The sequence below is a fragment of the Eufriesea mexicana genome, unplaced genomic scaffold (assembly GCF_001483705.2).
Source record: "Eufriesea mexicana isolate 0111107269 unplaced genomic scaffold, ASM148370v2 scaffold2792, whole genome shotgun sequence".
Classification (NCBI taxonomy): Eukaryota; Metazoa; Arthropoda; class Insecta; order Hymenoptera; family Apidae; genus Eufriesea; species Eufriesea mexicana.
In genome coordinates this window covers 832,839-852,051 of record NW_016910897.1, presented here as the reverse complement: position 1 = coordinate 852,051, position 19,213 = coordinate 832,839, and the positions used below count along the sequence as shown (strand labels likewise).

The window sequence follows — 19,213 nt, the reverse complement described above, 5'->3', positions numbered from 1 at the left end:
ATTTCGTAACTTAAATGTAATTCATTCGAAATCTTACATTCCAAACAGTGTAAAAAGATCGGTGAAGTAATTTACATAACGAACTGGTATTATTTACCTGATAAAAATATCTTCGATTTAATTTTCATCATTTCAAGATCCAATTCGGCTATTAAAATCACAGCCAGGAAACTGGTTCACATGTCCATATATACATTTGGCGATATAAGTCGTGCGACTATCTATATCTGCACATACCTGCCTTTCTTTGTGAAAACAATTACTATTTCAGGCACGAAAAACTGCTTTCGCGTATTTAAATCTACTGGGACAAGTGACGTGACGAAATGTATTATTACGAAATCAACGTATAAACTTGTAACTTAAGATATAAACATTACCCCATATACTGCAGCCTATTTTTATAAAATCATAGTCCTTGAATTGTAATTTAATACAAAGTCGAAATTTTTCACCTTTTCTCCCGGGAATAGCCTGTAATATACTAAGATGTAAATCATAAATTTCACATTTTTGCTGCCACGAATTCTAATCTGCCACCTTATCCATCTTTTAAATACCTCGATTCTTGTCAACTCTGAAAGACGAAAACGTGACATATCTTTCAAATCGACATGATTTTTTGCTACCGTGCAACTTCGTGTAGCAAACCTTCGATCCGCAGAAGATCGAGATAAATCTATCCTCGGTTGTCGCTTAAGGAATAATTTTTACGCAAACGCTGCTCTCGTAAACTCTCGTATATTAAATATTCATCGTACTTTTTAAGCGATAATATAAATATTGAAGACAAAAATAACGATTAAATTTGACCCAACATTTGAGGAACTTAATTTCCATATACCTTAATTTCCGAATATCTTCGGCACATTTCACATTTCCAAATACGCCGCCAGCTGGCTCACGAATTTCACGATATTTCGGACAGGGACAACTGCAGATGTTTTGAAAAGTTGCAGACAGATGACAGTCAGTTCACACGATAGCTATAATCAACTTGTAATAGTATACTACTTGCGAATCGATTCAAGCATATTCGTGCGAAGAAGTACGCGCACGCGTTTTACGACACGAGTCGTGTTTTCATTCTGATAAAATACTCAATTCAGTCATTCTCGAGATATCGTTGGGTGATCATGTCAAGGGGATCTGTGGAAAAGCAGAAGACAACTCGTAGTCTTAACGAGTACAGCTTGCAATTGAACCGATGGTTTTTAAAGCCAATAGGGGCCTGGCCTCTATCATCGTCAAGTTCAAAACGCGAAAGAATTATTTCATTTCTTTTAAACGTTTCATGCTATGGTTTCGTATTTTTCACCGCAATTCCCGGTTTATTCCATATCATTCTCGAAGACGAAACTATCGGTAAGAGACTAAAGATTTTCGCTCCGTTGAGCCATTGGTTTTTCGGAGGAATCAATTACACCACGTTATTAATGCAAGGCAAGGAAATACACGATTGCATACAACACATGCAAACCGATTGGCAGATCGTAACGAGGATAAACGATCAGAAAGTGATGATGATGTATGCGAAAATAGGGCGCTACGTTGCTGGTTTTTGTGCTGCTTTCGTGCAAGGTGGCGTCTTAATCTACTGCGTTGTGACGGGAATCGCCACGGAAACCATTATAGCCGGAAACGAAACTAGAATCGTCCATAAATTACCCTGTGCGGCTTATAAGAACTTAATTCCAGTCGATACAAGCCCGACGAACGAGATCGTTCTTGCTTCACAATTCGTGTCTGGATTTATCGTAAACTCAACCGCCGTTGGCTCTGTAAGCATTGCCGCTGTCTTCGCAGCTCATGCCTGCGGCCAACTGAATGTTGTCATGATATGGATCAACGAATTTGTCAATCAGTCAAAGGTTGATAACAAGAACGTTGGTTTCAACAAAATAGGTGACATTGTTCAACATCACCTCAGGGTTTTACGGTAAGATTTCAATTTTGTCTCCCATTCTGATATTGTGGCAAATATTTCTAAGTGCATATTAAGTGCAGTTTTATAGCAGGTATCGAAAACATAATGAATAGGATATGTTTCATGGAACTATTCGAATGTACAATCAACATATGCATGCTTGGATATTACATCCTTACGGTACGTCCTGCTCAGATCTAACAAAATGTACACAGATATATTCGTTTTCACGCGTTTTTATAGTTAACACCTTGACTGCCACGTTGGTTATATATGACCGGCCACGGTTAGCGTATTTTCAATATAACCGCTAATTAGAAAATACTTTGAAATAAAAAGTGCTCCATTGAATAATTAAAAATTTTGATTAGAACATGAAAAACATATTAGAACAAATCTTGCATCTAGCGGTGCAATCCCGTGGCGTCCTGAGGGAAACATGCGATTTCGGCGTGGCAGTCAAAGTGTTAATCTCGTAATGTGAAGGACATTCTCGTCTATTAGATATTAGAAATTAAAGATATTAGATATTAGATGTTAGATATTAGAAAAATTCGTTTAATATTTCTATATATGCAAGCAATATTATGCAAACTTCTTATTTCAGAACCCGTAATAATTTATTTAATCGAAAGTATATTATATATTTTTCAGGAATGGCACGAACGCAATATTCAAAACCTGGCCTCATACTTTATAGTACTTATGTCCATGATTTTCAACATTTTTATAATATGTTATATCGGTGATATATTAACAGAAAAGGTAACAAATATACTGTCACATAATGTAACCTGTCTTTCTTAAATTAATTCAAGGTATGAACATTTATTTGTGAGTATTCTGACAGTGTAAAAAGATTGGTGAAGTCGTTTATATGACAAACTGGTACTACTTGCCTTACAAGGATATACTCGATTTGATTCAAATAATTCTGAGATCCAGCTTGGTCATTGAAATCACTGCTGGCAAGCTAATCCACATGTCTATATACACCTTCGGCGATGTAAGTCATTCAGTTATTTACGTATATATTTGTTTATCAATTATTAATATATAAATGCGAAACACATTGCTATTCCAGGTAATGAAAACTGCATTTGCGTATTTAAACCTGTTGCGCCATATAACATGACCTATTGCACGCTTATAGTATTCATAGGAAAAAGTGTCAAATTTTAAATACGATGTAGATAAGATTTTAGCAAAACAGTGGCTTTACTCTTAATTCTAATTAAGATAATTCTTTTATGCTCTCAGTACGCTGGTCGGCTAGTGCCCCAAAAACGAATCCCTCGCTGTTTTATAGGGCGTGTCCCCTCTCCGTCGCCATTGCCTTCCGGCGGGCCCAAGGACAACAGCCACAGATGGGACCGGAGCTCACAATCAACCGAAGAGCCTACGGACGCGTTTTTGGGGCACTAGCCGACCAGTTTACTGAGAGAATAAAAGAGTTACCCAAGAGCAAAGACACTGTTTCATTAGAATCTTTCCTGCAATAAACTGTTAGAATTATCTGTAAAAAGAAATAACTATCTGTATTTTATAATTATCTTTATTCTCTCCTAAGGAAGGTATATCTCAAATATTCTGACTGTTCGCGTAGAGAGTGAAAACTAGAGTGAAGAAAAAGGGTATGCGATTGCAGCTCGTCCTGGTCCCCTAATTCTTATCTAACGTGTGAAATAAACACTTGACGCGTTCCCGGAACCTCTTCGGCGCACAATTTAAAGATATATCTATTTCTCTTGACAGATTAATTTTTCTATATTCGATACGTTAAGACGTATCTTATTTTCAACATAAACGATATATAAATATAGCTTTTTAGCGTATTTATGTAGAGATACTTTTGATTGGCATTTTATTGCAATATATATGTAGGCATGGTGAGCGAGCCGTGATTAGGGCATGAGGTCACCGTCTGTGACAGTATCTTTTGTCTAGGTATGACTGTAAAGCGCGTGGGAATGCTTGGGCCCTTCCCTGAAAATAGAGGATAATAAACAGCGGTTTTGGGTTTGGCGAGTGCGTGCGGAAAAATGAGTGAACGCGCGCAAGGATCGTGTGGACGGGATGTTTATGGAAGTATCGATTGCATATGAAGAGTGGAAGTTTAGGAATGCGTCTGAATGTTTGGACTACGTGATCCACTGAGGGCAAGGCTGTGAGGAGTGCGTAAGAAAAGCGTGATTGAGAAAGAGAGTATGAAAGAAGAGTGCAAGGACTAACCCCGGACCTCGAGCGCATAAAGGTGCATGGGCATGAAACGAGCAATTCTGAAGATGGAGTTCTGAGGACACAGTTCATTGGGAGCAGCTCTTTGGGAAGAGTTCATTGAGCGATAATCAGTGTGAAAGGTCGTAGCGTCTAGAATAGGTCTTAGATTAGCTCACAATATATCATATTTTTATTATCTACCACCTATCAATTCCTACATATATTTTGCTGCCACCAAACAATTCCTACATATATTTATTACGAGCTAAAAGAGACTTAGGAGTAAAGTACAAACTAAAGGACTAGACTAATAACTGAAAATCAAAAATCAAAAATCAAAAATAACACGAACAATTAATGTCAACATATCTATGAACATCGGTGTAGCATATTGCAGCTTTTGTAAGCTAATCTGAACAGATTATTCTTACATTTCCTCGCTAACTCCTGCTATTGAACCGATATACACAAGTTCCAAACCATTGGAAATACTTCTACCGAGCATTTCGCGATCCTGAAGAAATCAAATTTAATCTTTATTGCTCTATTTTTGGCACATTGTAGACTCGATGCAAGCACAATTGAGAAATACAAATGGCGGGGATAGGTGCACTTGTCGCTGCTAATAGTCACAGCAACTGAATGAACGAATCGATCGGTGCACGTCATTTAAAACCCTTTCGATATAAAGCAGTTGGCCGCGGTAGTATGTTCGTGGGCCGGGCAAGTTTTCCGTAGGAGCGGCTGTGCTGTACGGCAGCGTCAGTCGCGAAAGCGCGACAACCTAAATCAATCCTCGGCCGAAAGCAGATTTTGACAGAATCTTATTTCGCGGACCAGACGGAAAGGGAAACAAAACAGGCTTGACGCTTAACGTTTTAAAATCATATTTATTTCTTCACAGTATATTAATTAAAGTAAATGGCATTGATATAAATAATTTGTTCCAATATCACAAAATTAAAATAAATAATAAAACTAATAGTATAACATAGTAAATAACAAAACGAATAGTATAATATAATAAATGACAAAACTAACAGTACAACATAATAAATAACAAATTCAAATAATTCTTCATCAAAAAATTCATTGAAATAAATTCTTCCAACACACGGATTAACATATATAATGGAATAATTCGAGCAGCCAGAATTTTAAACAGAAGACAGTAAAGTAATGCGTACTATAGAGAGTAATCATATCCACATAACCTGCCATAACTGCCGATTTTAGGCGGTGCGGTGATAGCATCCGTGGATGCCGCCTACAGGCGACGGTAGTACCGAAAGGGTTGGGTTACGCGGCATACAGAAGACTCAAGTCAGTCGTTTCCGCAACGTTGTTGAGGGCAGACGATGAAAAACGAACTTTTAGCAGTCAAAGAAAAGTTTCGCAACCTCAGCGAATACAGCAAACAGTTGAATCGATGGATTTTAAAATCAATAGGCGTTTGGCCCGTCTCATCTTCTGCTACGAGGACTGAAAAGATCGTATCGCAAATTTTAGTTGTCATTTGTTGGTGCTTTTCATTATTCACCATAATTCCCAATTTACTTCGCATCATCCTTGAAAAGGAAAATGCTTATCGTAAACTGAAGACGCTTGGTCCTTTAAGCCATTGGTTCGTCGGAGGGTACAACTATGCTGTTCTGCTCTTACGTAAAGATGATATTCGTTATTGCATAAAACACGTAAAAACCGATTGGACTATCATAACGCGGCCGGAAAATCAACTAGTGATGTTAAAGCACGCAAAGCTCGGTCGCTACGTTGCTAGTCTCTCCGCGGGCTTTCTGCAAGGTGGCGTTTTCTGCTACTGTATCGTAGCAGGATCGACCAAAGAAATCATCGAAATTGGCAACGAGACCATAAGCAAACACGCTTTACCTTGTCCAGTCTATAAAATCCCAGTTGATACCAACTTGACACACACTATCATCTTCATTATCCAATTTTTATCGGGATTTGTCGCGAGTTCAAGTGCCACTGCTGCTTTTAGTCTTGCTATCACCTTCTCCAGCCATGCTGTAGGACAATTGAACGTGATGACGGTATGGATCAACGAATTTGTAAATCGACCAAGAGGTTGGAACAAAAATGACTGTATTAACAGAATAAGCGTAATTGTTGAACATCATTTGAGAATTCTTAGGTAATATTTATTTTTATACTTGTGGTAAAACGATCGAGGTTTATAAAGATTTGACTTTAAACTTAAATTATATTTTATTCTGTACAAATGCGCGGAGGCTTGAGTCCGGCGAGATGCGTGATGGTGAATTACCGATAGAGTGTTATGTTAAACCCTTGAGCCAGGGTTTTATAGGCTCTATGAGGACCCATTGCGTCACTCGGTCCTGCTTCGGAGCCTGATAGGCTGACTGCTTCCTCGAAGCAGTATAGATCTTTATGCAGGGTGGCGCTGTCCAAATAAAGACTCTTCTCACATACTTTCCTTTTAATATTTCACCGATTTTAATAATATATTTGCAGTTTGATAGCACGTATTGAACGTACGATGACTACGACGTGCTTCATGGAAATATTAAAATGTATGGTGGGTATGTGCTTGCCTGGCTATTACGTGCTAGTGGTACGCTAAACGTATTAAAAAGTGTGTATGATAATTTTTTACATCTACCGAGCAGGGAAAACGATTTCTCGACGAATTAAGTTGCAAATCGAACAACATGATCCGTACGTTAATGATTAAATATACGTTTATTAACTTTTTGCTTCTGCTCCGTAGATCCATACCTTTTATTCACATAATTTCCATTAATATGACTAGTAGCGAGTACTTTAGAACCAAGCAATTATTATTGTTATAGCGAAAAGTATAAATATTATTATGTATTGATTTTAAGGTGTTTACTACGGGAGGGCTAAGTCACGAGTCTAACTCTCGGTGGCCGATTCGATATTTTTCTCTTCGTTATGAGTAATAACGAGCTCTCGTCTTTCCCGTAAACTGTCTCTCAATAACTCCTCTCAAAGAACTGTCTAAGCACTGTCCCCGCACGCTTCTCGACCTACCCTTTTAAGGACGAGCCTTCTTTGTTCATTGATCGCGGATCAAGCGGATCGTCGCTTCGATTTGAGACTCCGGTTATCACTGCTACGTGCTCCTCGCTCACGCCGCCTTATCGGTAACCGGAGCTCGCCTAATCTTATATATTCTTACAGGATATACTATTTAAAGTTGCTTTAACGAGTATATTAATTCTAACAAAAGTATATTGAAGTAACAGACTTAAGATTGATCTAGAAATATATGTAACAGATCTAATTGGAAATGCTTGTTTCGTCTTAGGAGTGGCCTAACGTAAACGTTCAGAACGCGGTTGTGTACATTATGATACTTGTATCTATGATTTCCAACATATTTTTAGTATGTTATATTGGCGAAACGATAACTGAAAAGGTACTGAACGTACAATATCGTAAGCTTGTAATAATTAATCCTTTGCACTCGACGATTTCTTGGCTAAAGAAGAGTAGGAATTGAAAGATTCTCTACTAAAAAACTGACGATACTTTTTTAAGCAGTAAATAGAGAATTGTATAATTATTTGACTTCAATACGTCGCACACTGTTTCGTTACATTTAATTTGATATATTAATTAATATAGATCTTCCAAATTTTATGAAATGGTGACTAAAAGTCACCTCTCGAGTGCAAAGGGTTAATGCACGGTATCATTGACACTCATGAGTCGTTATCATTGCTGACAGTGCAAAAAGATTGGTGACATAATTTACACGACGAAATGGTACCAGTTGCCTGAGAAAGATATCCTTAATCTGATCATGATTATTTCACGTTCCGGCGTGGAGGTTAAAATAACTGCCGGAAAATTGATTAACACGTCTGTCTACACCTTTGGTAATGTACGTATCTTCATTTCGCCTGCATGAAAGAAATATTACCAGTAGACATTAAGGTTCATAACGTCATTTGCAATTGCAGGTAGTAAAAACCGTTTTTACATATTTAAACATGCTGCGTCAAACGACAATAATGTAAACTGCACTTGTACCGATTATGTATCTTCGTAATAAATTTTACAGTTTTTTCAATGGAAAGAAATTTGTGAAAAGTCGAATGTTCCACCTTTTATGAATATGTGTTATGACAATGAAAATTGTACGCATGCTTGCGTGTGTGTATTTGCGCGTGAAAATGCATATATGACATGCCCCGTTATAACAGTTTGAAATCCAGTTGCTTTTGTTCATTCATTCTTTATCGGAAAAAGTTGGAACGCCTGTTACATGAAAATATATTTACCCTAATTCAATAATTGCTGATACGACACTACCTTATACGGTACATACCATGCTTCCAAATTGTAATTCAGGTATTACAAGTGTCTATCTCGTAAGCTTCACAGTACTAAGAAAAGATTGTCCAGTTCGTATTATTATTGTCAGTGATTTAAAATGCAGAGAGGTGCATTTGCTGTTGCTAATAACCTGAGAAAGTTTGTAGACAAATCGATCGACGCACATCCATTGAAGAATTATGCGCAAACGTTGGAAAACACAGAGCACCGAATCTACAGTTCAATTGTTTCCGCGACCTTGATAAGAAAACATGACAGACGAGCTTGTAACAATGGTGGAAAAATTTGGTAGTCTCAGTGAATACTACATACGATTAAATCGATGGATTTTGAAGCCAATAGGCGCCTGGCCTACCTCATCTTCCGCTACAAGGAAAGAAAAGATTGTGACGCAAATTGTAATTATTATCTGTTGGTGTATTTTGTTGTTCACAATGATCTCTGGCTTACTTCACATGATCCTCGAAAAAGAAGATATATACATAAAATTAAAAGCGATTGGTCCAGTAATATTCTGGTGTACCGGGACTTTCAATTACGTTATATTATTGCTACATAAAGACGACATATGCTTTTGCATAGAGCATGTACGAGCTGACTGGAAAATCATAACGAGAGTGAAGGATCAACGGGTCATGTTCAAAGCAGCGAAACTTGGTCGCTATATTGCCAGTATTTGCGCGGAATTTACATTCGGTGCCATTCTTGGTTTCTGTATTATATCAGGTACCTTCAAACAGACCATGAAAGTGAGAAATGAGACTATAATCACATATTCTCTACCTTGTCCAGTTTATAAACTCCCAATTCATACCAATCCAACGCACAGTATAATCTTTACCACCCAGTTTCTATCAGCGATTATTCTATCTGCAAACGCATCTGGTTTCTTTACTTTGGTTGCCACTTTAACAAGCCATGCTTTTGGCCAATTAAACGTGATGATGACGTGGATCAGCGAATTCGTAAATCAGACTTCAAATCATAATAAAAATACCAATATTAATGTAATAGGTGTAATCGTTGAACATCATTCGCGAATTTTAAGGTAACGTTTATTTATAAATTTCTGTTCTGATATTTCAGAAAATTGTTCTAACCACGCGTTAACTACAGTCTTATATCACGCATTGAACGTATGATGAATCAAATCTACCTTCTGGAAATGTTTAAATCTATGCTGGGTATGTGCTTACCTTGCTATTTGATCCTTGCGGTACGCTGGAAATATTAAAAGCTGTGTATGATAATTTTATAAGTCTACCGAGCAAAAACAAAACCTCTAAATAGAATTAAGTTGATTCTTTCATTCGTTAATCATAATGTATATATCCATTAAATTTGAATATGTGTATTGGAAACTTGTATTTCGCTATGTAGACCTATAACTGCAATTGTGTATTTTTCCAATTGACTTACTAAGTGTATTTTAACGAAAGCATATATATATATATACACAAATATATATATATAACGCGACATTAATGTAAATGTCACGAAGTACCGATCTGACTAAAAATGTTTATTACTTTTTGTTTTAGGAATGGTCGGAACATAATATTCCGAATACAGTGAAATATACCATAATATTTATATCTATGACATTCAACATCTTTTTGCTATGTTACACTGGTGAAATACTAACTAAACAGGTAATGAACACGCAACAAAGTAACCCTCAAATGCAATTACGATCAATACTCATATGCTAACTTGCTAAAAGTGTAAGAAAGTTGGTGACGTGATTTATATGACAAATTGGTATCAGTTGCCGGATAAAGATATCCTTAATCTGATGATGATCATTTTACGCTCTGGCACGGAAGTTAAACTGACTTCTGGGAAATTGATAACCATGTCTGTGCTCACTTTCGGTAATGTACGTTCATTTAATTCGCTTACTTAGAAAGATATTAATATTACTCGAAATATTCACGGAATTATGTACAATTTCAGGCAGTAAAAACAGTTTTTGCATACTTAAATATGTTACGTCAAGTAATGTAAACTGCACGTGTATCAAATACGTATTCTAATAATAAAATTCAGAGGTTTACAGTTTAGAAGAATTTGTGTAAAATTCATAATACGAGAAGTATCGTTTTTACCTTTTATACGCCCTCACTATGACGTACAAAGCCACGAGTACGATGATCCATTCGTTTGATTGTCGAGAAGTATATACGTATATGTGCCGAGATGATTAGTATTGAATTTAATTGCTTCTGTTTTTCCAAATGCAACGGATATTAATAAAATTTAACATTGGAGAAAATGATATTTATATTATAATTTTTCATACACGTTTCACAAAAATACAGTTAAATAATTTTACTTACTCGAGAAACGATTAAGTTCAATGATAATTCTCGCTCAACGTCCTTGGAAGGAAATAAATCCATTTCCATCGTGCTATCCTCAGTCTTCTCACGAAGGTACCTGTAAAATAAATACAAAATAAATACAAAATAAAAGCACTCAAACTTGGGACTAAAAATAACAAAAAGACATGGCTTTCCTCAAGCAAAACACGCATCGTAATAGTGTAAATATAAGATGAAGGGTTTTGTGTCGTTTACAGCCCCTAATCCAATACGGGCACAAACGAATTTGCCGTTGCTGGTAATGGATAACGCAATACACTCACTTCTTAATACAGTTGTTTCATTAGCCCCAGTGAATACAGGATACAGTTGGACCGATGGATATTAAAACCAATTGCTGCATGGCCAGCTTTATCTTCCAGTATGACAATCAGAAGAATGGCATATGAATATGAATATGAAGAAATATGAATTGTCAAACAACTTCGAAGTAACTACATTTTTTTCCTCAAATTGTAAATTAATCCTCGTCACTGCAACTTTGAACGTACATGTAGATGCATTAGTCGTTGCTCAAAGTTAGACTGACTGACTTGCTCAATCGATCGGCGCGAAGTATACTTTCATGTAGTGCGTAATACGCGCAAGCGCTTGATAAGGTACTCCCGAATCAGTTGTTTTCGCGACATTGCTGAGAGAACACGATGACAGACGAGCTAGTTGCAGTCGCGAAAAAATTTGGTAGCCTTAGCGAATACAGCATACAGTTGAATCGATGGATTTTAAAACCGATTGGCGCATGGTCATCGTCATCTTCCACTGCGAGAGAAAAGATCATGTCGAAAATTTTAGTTGTCATTTGTTCATGCTTCTCATTATTTACCATAATCCCTTCAATACTCCGTATTATCTTCGAAGACGAAGATATCTATCTAAAATTAAAAATGCTTGGACCTATAAGTCACTGGCTTATCGGAGGTATCAATTACGTTGTCTTACTATTACATAAAAATGATATACGTTCTTGCATAGAACACGTACAAGCCGACTGGAAAATCGTAGCAAGGCCGAAGGACCAACAAGTGATGTTGAGGTACGCGAAAGTGGGCCGCTATATTACCGGTTTCTGCGCGGGCTTCATGCAAGGTGGCGTTTTCTGCTACTGCGTGATGCTGGGAATATTTAAACAGTCTGTTAAAATCGGCAACGAAACCGTGGCTGTATATTCTGTCCCTTGTCCGCCCTACAAACTACCTATTTATACTAATCCGACACACAGTATCGTCCTCGCTACGCAATTTCTGTCAGGATTTATCGTCAGTTCAAGCGCTGTCGCTGCGTTTAGCCTTAACGCCACGTTTGCTAATCATGCCCTTGGGCAATTGAATGTCATAAACATGTGGATTAACGAATTCGTAAATTACCCAAGAAATCAGTCCAAGGACAGCTGCGTTAACGAGATAGATGTAATCGTTGAACATCATCTACGAATTTTAAGGTAACGGTAATTCTCATCATTTTATTCTTACGTTTTAGGGAATTTTTCTAATTACACGTCATCTGCAGTTTCATAGCCCGCATCGAGCATATGCTGTGTCTAATATGCATGATGGAAACGTTCAAGTGTACGCTGGGTATGTGCATGCCTAGCTATTTGATTCTCGCGGTATGCTAAATGTATTAAAAAGTGTATGTGACAATTTTATAGGTCCATTGAGCTTTTGAGAAAACGATATAATTATATTAAAAACGGTATAAAATAACTTTAACGATTGCAATCGATAATCATGGAATTATATTTTTTACACGATAATCATTTAATAAATTTGGATATACTTGTCCAGAGACTTGAAATTTTCTCCGTAGACCTATAACTATCTTTGGTGTATTATAAAATAACTTGCCTCGCATTAAGATGTTGAATTTTCTATTCGTATCTAAGTACTTACTTCTAGCTGTTTTCGCAGTAGTACTTCTTGCAACAGAAATATGTCATACCTGTACAAGCAACGAATGTATTTGTGTGCAATGTTGTTCAAATATCACAAAGCAAAATATAAAAAGAACATTAAGATGAATTACATAGATGACAGTGTTTTGTTTATTACTCATAGGAATGGTCTGACCATAACATTCAGAACTTGATGGCATATAGTATGATATTTCTATCTATGACATTTAACATCTTCTTAGTATGTTACATTGGTGAAATACTAACAGAGCAGGTGACGAGCGATGTATTTTGATACTGTAGCATAAGTAATTAACGCTATGATTAACACTTGCCGATCGAATTGCTAACAGTGCAAGAAAGTTGGTGACGTAGTTTACATGACAAATTGGTACGAATTGCCTGATAAAGACATTCTTAATCTCATAATGATTATTTCACGATCAAGCAAGGAGGTCAAGATCACGGCCGGAAAGTTGGTCACCATGTCTGTGTACACTTTCGGTAATGTATGTTCCCTCTGTTCTCCAACTAAAACAAAAGTTATTGAAACTCAGAAAGATTTAAATCGTCATGTGCAATTACAGATAGTCAAATCAGTTTTCGCATACTTAAATATCCTACGACAAACAACAATGATGTAAACTGAAAATGTACTCAATATATGTCAATAATAAATTTCATTGCTTTAGGATTTACACAAATATGTGTAACGTTGATATTAGAAGAATCGTTCCTTTCATGCCTTACACGTCTGTACCTTTTGTAAGATGTATTAGAATACGCAAAGTAGAAAATGCGCCTAATGAAAAATGATTCAACAATGTTCGTGAATGCAATGGTAATGACAAGGAATTATAGAGCAATCGCTTTATAACTTCAAAGTAATTAACCTTCCAAGACAATTGTTCATTTTTTAATTAAGCGTTTTTTATACTGAAACGAGCAATTGGAACGTTTATTTCGTTAACCTGTATGATCAACGTCGCGAGAAAATAATCAGCATTTAATAATGATTCGTCGCACGTACGTTGTCTAATTGAGTCCACTACTTTCTGCAACCTGAAACGTACATATACATACATTACTCGTTGCTAAAATTTAAAGTGACTGTTTTTCTTAATCGATCGGCGCGAAGTATACTTTCACGCAATACGCGCAAGCGCTGAGTAACGCATCGTGCTCACTACTCAGTTGTCTCCGCGACATTGTTGAGTGAACACGATGGCAGACGAGCTTGCAGAAGTTACGAAAAAATTTGGTAGTCTCAGCGAATACAGCATACAGTTGAACCGATGGTTCTTGAAACCAATAGGCGCGTGGCCCGAATCATCCTCTACTACGAGACATGAAAAAATTCTTTCACAAATTTCAATTATCATCTGTTGGTGCATCTCATTGTTCACTATAATTCCTGCTCTACTTCGCCTCATCCTAGAAAAAGAAGATCTTTACCTTAAACTGAAAGCATTTGGTCCACTATCCCATTGGATTGTTGGAGTATTTAACTATGCTGCATTATTATTACGCAAAGATGAAATACGTCGTTGCATAGAACACATACAGGCCGATTGGGAAATAATAACGAGAATCACAGATCAGAGAATAATGTTGAAGAATGCCAAAATTGGCCGATCTATCGCGGCTTTCACTGCAGCTTTTGTGCATAGTGGCATCGTTTCTACTTGCATTGTATTGGGTGCTTTGAAACATACCACTAAAGTCGGCAACGAAACCATAAGCATATATAGACTACCTTGCCCACCTTATAAAATTCAGACTGATACTAATCCAACATACGGCATTATTCTGGGCTCACAATTTCTCTCAGGATTTATCGTCACTTCGAGCGCACTCGGCGCCTTCAGTGTTGCTACTGTTGTTACTAGCCATGCGCTTGGTCAACTAAATGTGGTGACAAATTGGATCAATGAATTTGTGAATCAGTCAGATAAAGAGAGGGATAGCCACACACACAAAATAAGCGTAATTGTTGATCATCATCTGAGGATCCTCAAGTAACATTTATTTTTATTATTCGATGTTTTATTGACTTTGTCTGATAACTCGTTAATTCTAGTCTCGTAGAACACATTGAACATATGATGAGTGGAATATGCTTCATGGAAACGTTCAAGTGTATGCTGGGTATGTGCATGCCTAGCTATTACATGCTTGCGGTATGCTGAACATTACAACCTGTACATGACAATTTTAAGTGTCTATTAAGCAAAAGAAAAATTGCTTCTACAAGAGTTCAAACACAATAGCTATATTTATAATATATTTTCTACTGTATATGAGATTATTATTGTATAACGTAAAGCTTTTGCTATTGCTCCCTATAATATCTGAATAACTTATTTTAGCGATTAATCGGAATTATTGGCAAATTTATTAATTAAATTTGAACGTTTGCTTGTTCGTGTGCGTGTCTTACGTTAAATGTAATTTATCCGATATCACGTTGACGAGTTTCTTATTCGTAACCCAAAAAATTTTCCGTAAATCACGTAATTGTACAGTCGAATTATTGTAGATACCCATTTATTTCAAGTTATTCCGATAAGTTCATCACTTGTGGCAAAAGCATATATTCTATAATCTAATCATCTGTGATCGATCTAATTGGAAACGTTTATTTTTCCCTAGGAATGGTCTGAACATAATATTCAAAATTTGGTTACATATGCTTTGGTAGCTGTATCTATGACTTTTAACATATTTTTAGTATGTTACATCGGTGAATTACTATCAGAACAGGTAATAAACATACAATGCCATAATCTGGTATTATAATTAATTAACTGTGGCCGAATTACTGACAGTGTAAGAAAGTTGGTGATATAGTTTACATGACGAATTGGTACCAATTGCCTGACAAAGAGATCTTGAATCTCGTTATGATCATTTCACGATCTAGCATGGAAATTAAAATTACTGCCGGAAAATTGATTACATTGTCTGTCTACACCTTCGGTAATGTACGTTTTATTATTTCTGTTGCTGAAAAAAGGATCGTTAGTTTTTCAAACAATTCATGATGTCATTTGAAATTCCAGATAGTAAAAACAGTGTTCGCATACTTAAATATGCTACGTCAAGTAACAATGGCGTAAACTGTACATGTGCACAACATACGAGTCGACAATAAATTGCATTCTTTTCGGATTTATGCAAATATGTATGATATTAATGTGACAAAAATCGTTCCTTTCATGTCTTACATGTCTGTACCGTTTACATCATGTGGAATAGGCAAAGTAGAAAATGCGCCTGATGAAAAATGATTCAACAATATCCGTGAATGCATTGTTGCTGACAAGAGATAACAGAAATTATAGCGTAATATGTAGGGACACATCCCAGATGCGGAAAGCGAAGGTCCTTTGTATATATTTTCGACTCTTTCGCGACATCGAGGGTTTCGGGTCAATGGGGACCTGGTTTATGTCTTTGCAACCAGGGCCCCATGACACGCGGACGCGCGGACCACTGCGACGTCTAACGAACAGGGAAAAAGAGTCAATCCGCCTGCGCATTTCTAACAACACGGGTCCCTCCCAAAAAGGTAGCCTCCAGTTTCCCGCATCTGCCCCCCCCCCCCCTCCCTCACCCCGCACATTAGTAAAGTTCTACTCAGGAAACATAGTGCTCTGTTCTCTAAAAACCTCTCGTCCTCCACCTTCGAATAAATTTATAATTTCAAATTAATTTATATTTCAAGGCAATTGTTCATTTTTTTCAACTAAGTGTTCCTTATACTTAAACGAGCAGTCAAAACGTTTATTAAAATTTCACTGTATTACATATTTGCTGTAATACATTTATCGTATGCACATGCCTCACTTTTCCGAGAACAGAATCAACTGGTGGTTAGGCGGAGACTTCAACCGCACTGGCTACAAGTTGCACGAATTTTATTTATTCAAACCAAGACAGCAGAGGTAGCACATGCGCGATACCGAGAGCGTCAGTAATCAATGTATTACCGTTTACCTCACCTTCAGTTCAGCGTGCACTTTCTACTGGTTAGTATCATCATGATCGCACTTACCAATTTTTCAGCCGAATCATGGGACCAAGATTGGATGTACAGTGTCCAGATAAATCGTTGGTTGCTTAAATCAGTCGGCATCTGGCCACGTGCTCTATGCTTAAGCACGATGGAAAAGATGAATTCCATTATACTCGTGTTAATTAGCTGCTTCTTAATAGGTTTCCTTCTGATTCCTTGCGCACTGTGCACTCTGCTCGACAAAACGGGTGATCTCGACACTAAAATCAAAATGATCGGTCCGCTCAGTTTCTGCGTGATGGCAGCAATCAAGTATTACATTTTGGTCTCGCGTGGAGACATGATTGGCAAGTGCATCGAGAACATACGCAATGACTGGATTCGTCTTTGTTCGCAACAGCGCCAAGGAGAGAGAGATTTAATGAAGGAGAGTGCTAGAATTGGACGATCTTTGGCGATCTTGTGTGCTGGTTTTATGTATTCCGGTGGATTTTTCTATACCACCGTGATGCCGTTGTGCTCAAAGCGCACAGTGATCATCGACAACGAGACTGTGAGAGCCCAAGCGTTCCCGATCTACCGTGGTCTCCTCGATCCACGCACTAGCCCCTCGTTTGAAATCGTGCAATTGATGCAGTGCTTGGCTGGCTTTGTGATATATTCTGTCACTATTAGCGCTTGTAGCTTGGCTGCTGTATTCGTCATGCATGCCTGTGGACAGTTTAAAATTCTTATATCGAAATTGGACAAGCTAATCGACGGAAAGACAGAAGAAAAAGACACGAGTACGTATGAACAACGATTGGGCGATATCGTGGAACACCATTTACACATACTAAGGTACAGGTTACGATGATTATCTAAATGATATAAATTATGTGAAAGTATTATATCGTAATGATTGATAATGACAAGGGATTTACAGTTTTATAGCTCAAATCGAAAGACTTCTAAATGAGATATGCTTCGTTGAATTTGTAGGCTGCACGATGAATATATGCTTCCTAGGATATTATTTACTGACGGTGAAAACACGATACTAATCCAATTATTACAACAACAAAATTAATATTTAACACTTTTTCCTCTCAGTTTTCTAGGAATGGGAGCAAAGTGAAACTATAGGGACAGTGACCTATTGTGCGTTGCTTATATCCTTTATTTTCAATATTTTCATTTTGTGTTACATTGGTGAAATTTTATTTTTTGGAAGAGGTATTTTACCTACTTGCAAAATTGCATTACACAAATCGCTCTACTTAGGGAGAATATAAAATATTTATCTTTCCTTTGATATCATAGTGTAGAAGTATCGCTGAATCGGCTTATATGATCAATTGGTATCTTCTACCTGACAAGAAAGCATTGGGTCTAATATTGATGTTCGTCATTTCGAACTCTTCTTTAAAATTAACAGCCGGAAAGCTGGTCGAATTATCTTTAGCCAGCTTCTGTAGCGTAAATAATACACATCTATCTACTCATTCATTACCTTAAATTATACAATTCGTGTTATAATCAAAGCTCTTCTGTTACAGGTATTAAAATCGGGGCTGGCATATTTGAGTTTACTGCGCACTCTCATTGTGGAATAAATTTATAGTTATATTCGTGTTATAAGGTACGTAAATGGTTTGTTGAAATCTAGAAATAAGCTATTAAAGGTTGATGAAAGTTGTTACAAAACAAGAAGGAAACGTAGATCGCTTTAAAATGATGAAAGTTTGCGTAGGTAAAAATTAAGTCCATAATAAATACGCTCTGTCAAAACAGATTAAGTTTCGTTTCTGTGAAAATGGAACGGTGTGGGTGCATGATTGTGAGAAAATGCGAAGAGTATTTCGGACGGACAAGTGTTTCATCAAGGAACAAAAGCAGCTCTCGAAGACTCCGTTACGGTTTTCTAACGGTCGAGTCCGCACAAGTGCCAGACCAATTCGACGATTGTAAATTTCTATTTTCGCGGTGTAGTCATTGTATACTTTTAGAAAACTCCTTGTTTATTGCCTCGAGTGTTCCCGGGCACGAGACCAATTCAACCCCTAATTTGATAAAGTTAGGCGACAGTACTTTGGATTTGGCTATTTTCAAGTTCGCGTGCGTTGGTACCCTTAGGTCCCTATGGCGAGCTAAGGGGCCATAAACGGGGTGTGACCAGAGTGAGTTTTCTTTTCGGAAAGGTTATCAACGATTTGGTTATCACCTGAATGCAGGTGACCTCCATGCACTTCACTCTGAAGAGAGGGGTCCCTCCGCCACCGTCTTTGATTGACAGACGATCCTTGACAGACGAATGGATCAGGGTGATCCATTCGAGCAACAAGGGAATATCCTTGGTCCAATACGATCACTCTTGAGTCAATGAGTCCGGAAGATGACGTGGAGCAGTTAATCAAGAGTCGAGTCTAAAGAAACCTAAGAGC

At 37.3% G+C, this 19,213-nt stretch overlaps 5 protein-coding genes across 5 annotated transcripts; all 5 read left to right on the top strand.

The window, feature by feature from the left end:
• Positions 1 to 1,136: 1,136 nt before the first annotated feature.
• LOC108550524 (odorant receptor 4-like) lies at positions 1,137 to 3,062 on the top strand. Its single transcript, XM_017904263.1, has 5 exons — positions 1,137 to 1,939; positions 2,008 to 2,107; positions 2,582 to 2,692; positions 2,778 to 2,933; positions 3,012 to 3,062. Exons 1-5 carry the CDS (start codon positions 1,137 to 1,139, stop codon positions 3,060 to 3,062), a joined length of 1,221 nt encoding a protein of 406 aa, XP_017759752.1.
• A 2,443-nt stretch (positions 3,063 to 5,505) lies between these two features.
• Positions 5,506 to 8,178, top strand: LOC108550532 (odorant receptor 4-like). Its single transcript, XM_017904270.1, has 5 exons — positions 5,506 to 6,302; positions 6,644 to 6,743; positions 7,464 to 7,574; positions 7,887 to 8,042; positions 8,122 to 8,178. Exons 1-5 carry the CDS (start codon positions 5,506 to 5,508, stop codon positions 8,176 to 8,178), a joined length of 1,221 nt encoding a protein of 406 aa, XP_017759759.1.
• A 570-nt stretch (positions 8,179 to 8,748) lies between these two features.
• Positions 8,749 to 11,292, top strand: LOC108550483 (odorant receptor 22c-like). The gene is made up of 6 exons (XM_017904221.1): positions 8,749 to 9,545; positions 9,614 to 9,713; positions 10,039 to 10,149; positions 10,221 to 10,380; positions 10,458 to 10,500; positions 11,157 to 11,292. The coding sequence occupies exons 1-6, from the start codon at positions 8,749 to 8,751 to the stop codon at positions 11,290 to 11,292; spliced, it is 1,347 nt and encodes a 448-aa protein (XP_017759710.1).
• A 233-nt stretch (positions 11,293 to 11,525) lies between these two features.
• Positions 11,526 to 13,421, top strand: LOC108550529 (odorant receptor 82a-like). Its single transcript, XM_017904266.1, has 5 exons — positions 11,526 to 12,319; positions 12,388 to 12,487; positions 12,936 to 13,046; positions 13,126 to 13,276; positions 13,360 to 13,421. The coding sequence occupies exons 1-5, from the start codon at positions 11,526 to 11,528 to the stop codon at positions 13,419 to 13,421; spliced, it is 1,218 nt and encodes a 405-aa protein (XP_017759755.1).
• A 575-nt stretch (positions 13,422 to 13,996) lies between these two features.
• LOC108550482 (odorant receptor 4) lies at positions 13,997 to 18,385 on the top strand. The gene is made up of 9 exons (XM_017904220.1): positions 13,997 to 14,790; positions 14,853 to 14,952; positions 15,425 to 15,535; positions 15,601 to 15,734; positions 17,466 to 17,630; positions 17,716 to 17,815; positions 17,891 to 17,999; positions 18,091 to 18,248; positions 18,329 to 18,385. Exons 1-9 carry the CDS (start codon positions 13,997 to 13,999, stop codon positions 18,383 to 18,385), a joined length of 1,728 nt encoding a protein of 575 aa, XP_017759709.1.
• Positions 18,386 to 19,213: the final 828 nt, after the last annotated feature.